Source organism: Octopus bimaculoides, chromosome 20 (assembly GCF_001194135.2).
Source record: "Octopus bimaculoides isolate UCB-OBI-ISO-001 chromosome 20, ASM119413v2, whole genome shotgun sequence".
Classification (NCBI taxonomy): Eukaryota; Metazoa; Mollusca; class Cephalopoda; order Octopoda; family Octopodidae; genus Octopus; species Octopus bimaculoides.
The window spans coordinates 44,351,513-44,353,440 of record NC_069000.1 but is presented as its reverse complement, the minus strand read 5'-3'; the positions used below and the strand labels follow the sequence as shown (position 1 = coordinate 44,353,440).

General features: G+C 32.7%; 1 protein-coding gene across 1 annotated transcript in view; it reads right to left on the bottom strand.

The window, feature by feature from the left end:
- The window catches only part of LOC106870076 (sialin), a 151,859-nt gene that overhangs the window by 25,172 nt on the left and 124,759 nt on the right, over nucleotides 1-1,928 (bottom strand). The window contains exon 9 of the mRNA XM_014916053.2: nucleotides 1,513-1,646. Coding sequence (XP_014771539.1) covers nucleotides 1,513-1,646 — 134 coding nt within the window. The remainder of the gene's footprint in view (nucleotides 1-1,512; nucleotides 1,647-1,928) is intronic.

The window sequence follows — 1,928 nt, the reverse complement described above, 5'->3', positions numbered from 1 at the left end:
CCACCACCACCACCTCTACTACTACTACTACTACTACTACTACTACTACTACTACTACTACTACAGTAAGAAACAGCCTCCAATAAGTAATTAAAAATGTTTAATCTATCTTAATTGTAATTCCTGATTGTTGCTAATGAAATAAGAAAGACTAACCCTTAATAAATACATAATGTATTCTCTCTCCCCATACATACAAATATACACACACACACACATACACACACACACACACACGCACACACACAGATACACACACATAGGTTATGTTTAAAGTTTAGATAAGAGACTACATTTTGAAGTCTATATATATATATATATATATATATATATATATATATATATATATATATATATATATATATATATATATATATGTACATACATACATACATACATACATACATACATACACACACATGCATCCACACACACATATACACATGCACACACACACAAAGTATAAACGTGCATACATTTATGTAAATATATACATACATTCATATATATACACACACACACACACTCTCACACATGAGCACAAACATAATAACATAATATACATGTATCAACATAAGTACACAAATTACACACACACACACACACACACACACACACACACACACACACATTTACACTCATACACATGCACACACACACAAATGTAAGAGACGAGCATATTGAATCACACACAAGGAAAAACACAACTGCACGCTCTCTCTCTCTCTCTCTCTCTCTCTCTCATGCACACATACACACACACTATTGTTAACAGACACACATGCATATATACACAAATACACATTTGCACATGAGACCTGTGGGCACACCGCATAAAAGAATGAATATAAAATGTTAAAAAAAAACCGATTAAAATAACAAAAAAAGCAATCCTAAGAAAAACCAACATTAATGACAACAGCAATTAATGAAGGCAACAATAGTATGACGGATTTCATTAATCCATTAATTGCGAATTAAGTTATATCTAATGAGTGTATGGTAGGATAGATAGATAGATAGATAGATAGATAGATAGATAGATAGATAGATAAATAAACAGACAGACAGATAGATAGATAGATAGATAGATAGATAGATAGATAGATAGATACAAAGACAGACAGACAGAGAGATAGAGAGATAGATAGATAGATAGATAGATAGATACAAAGACAGACAGACAGACAGAGAGATAGATAGATAGATTGATAGATAGAGAGATAGATAGATAAGATACATAAGAAAGATAACTAAGATAGATAGATAGATAGACAGACAGAATGATAGATACATAGATTGATAGATGGATAGATTGATAGATGGATAGATTGATAGATGGATAGATAGATAGATAGACAAACAGACGGATAGATGAATAGATAGATAGACAGACAGACAGACAGACAAATAGATAGACAGACAGACAGATTAATAGATAGATAGAGAGAGAAAGAGTGAGAGAGGGAGTGAGTTAGGATGAGCGAGAGAGAAGGGAGAGATATACAATACCTTGGTTTGTTCAACACCGTAGCCAATACTGTGTTGTATGAACTCCAGCTCTTCTTGTGATATGTATTTGTGGTCAGAAGGGGATTCACTGACCAAATAACACCAGAATAGAAACCATACAATAGCCACGGTACCTGGAGGTAGAGAGAGAGAGAGAGAGAGAGAGATAAATAGGTAGAAAGAAATGTAGATAGACAGATAAATAGGTAGACAGAAGGTTGGATAGATAAATAGATGGATAAATTCACAGATGTATAGTTAGATAAAAAGATACGTTCACATGCTCACACGCATACATAGCCATACACATATGCACGTGTTTATATATGTCTCTCACACTCTCTCTCTCTCTCTCTCTCTCTCTCTCTCTCTATATATATATATATATATATATATATATATATATATATATATAT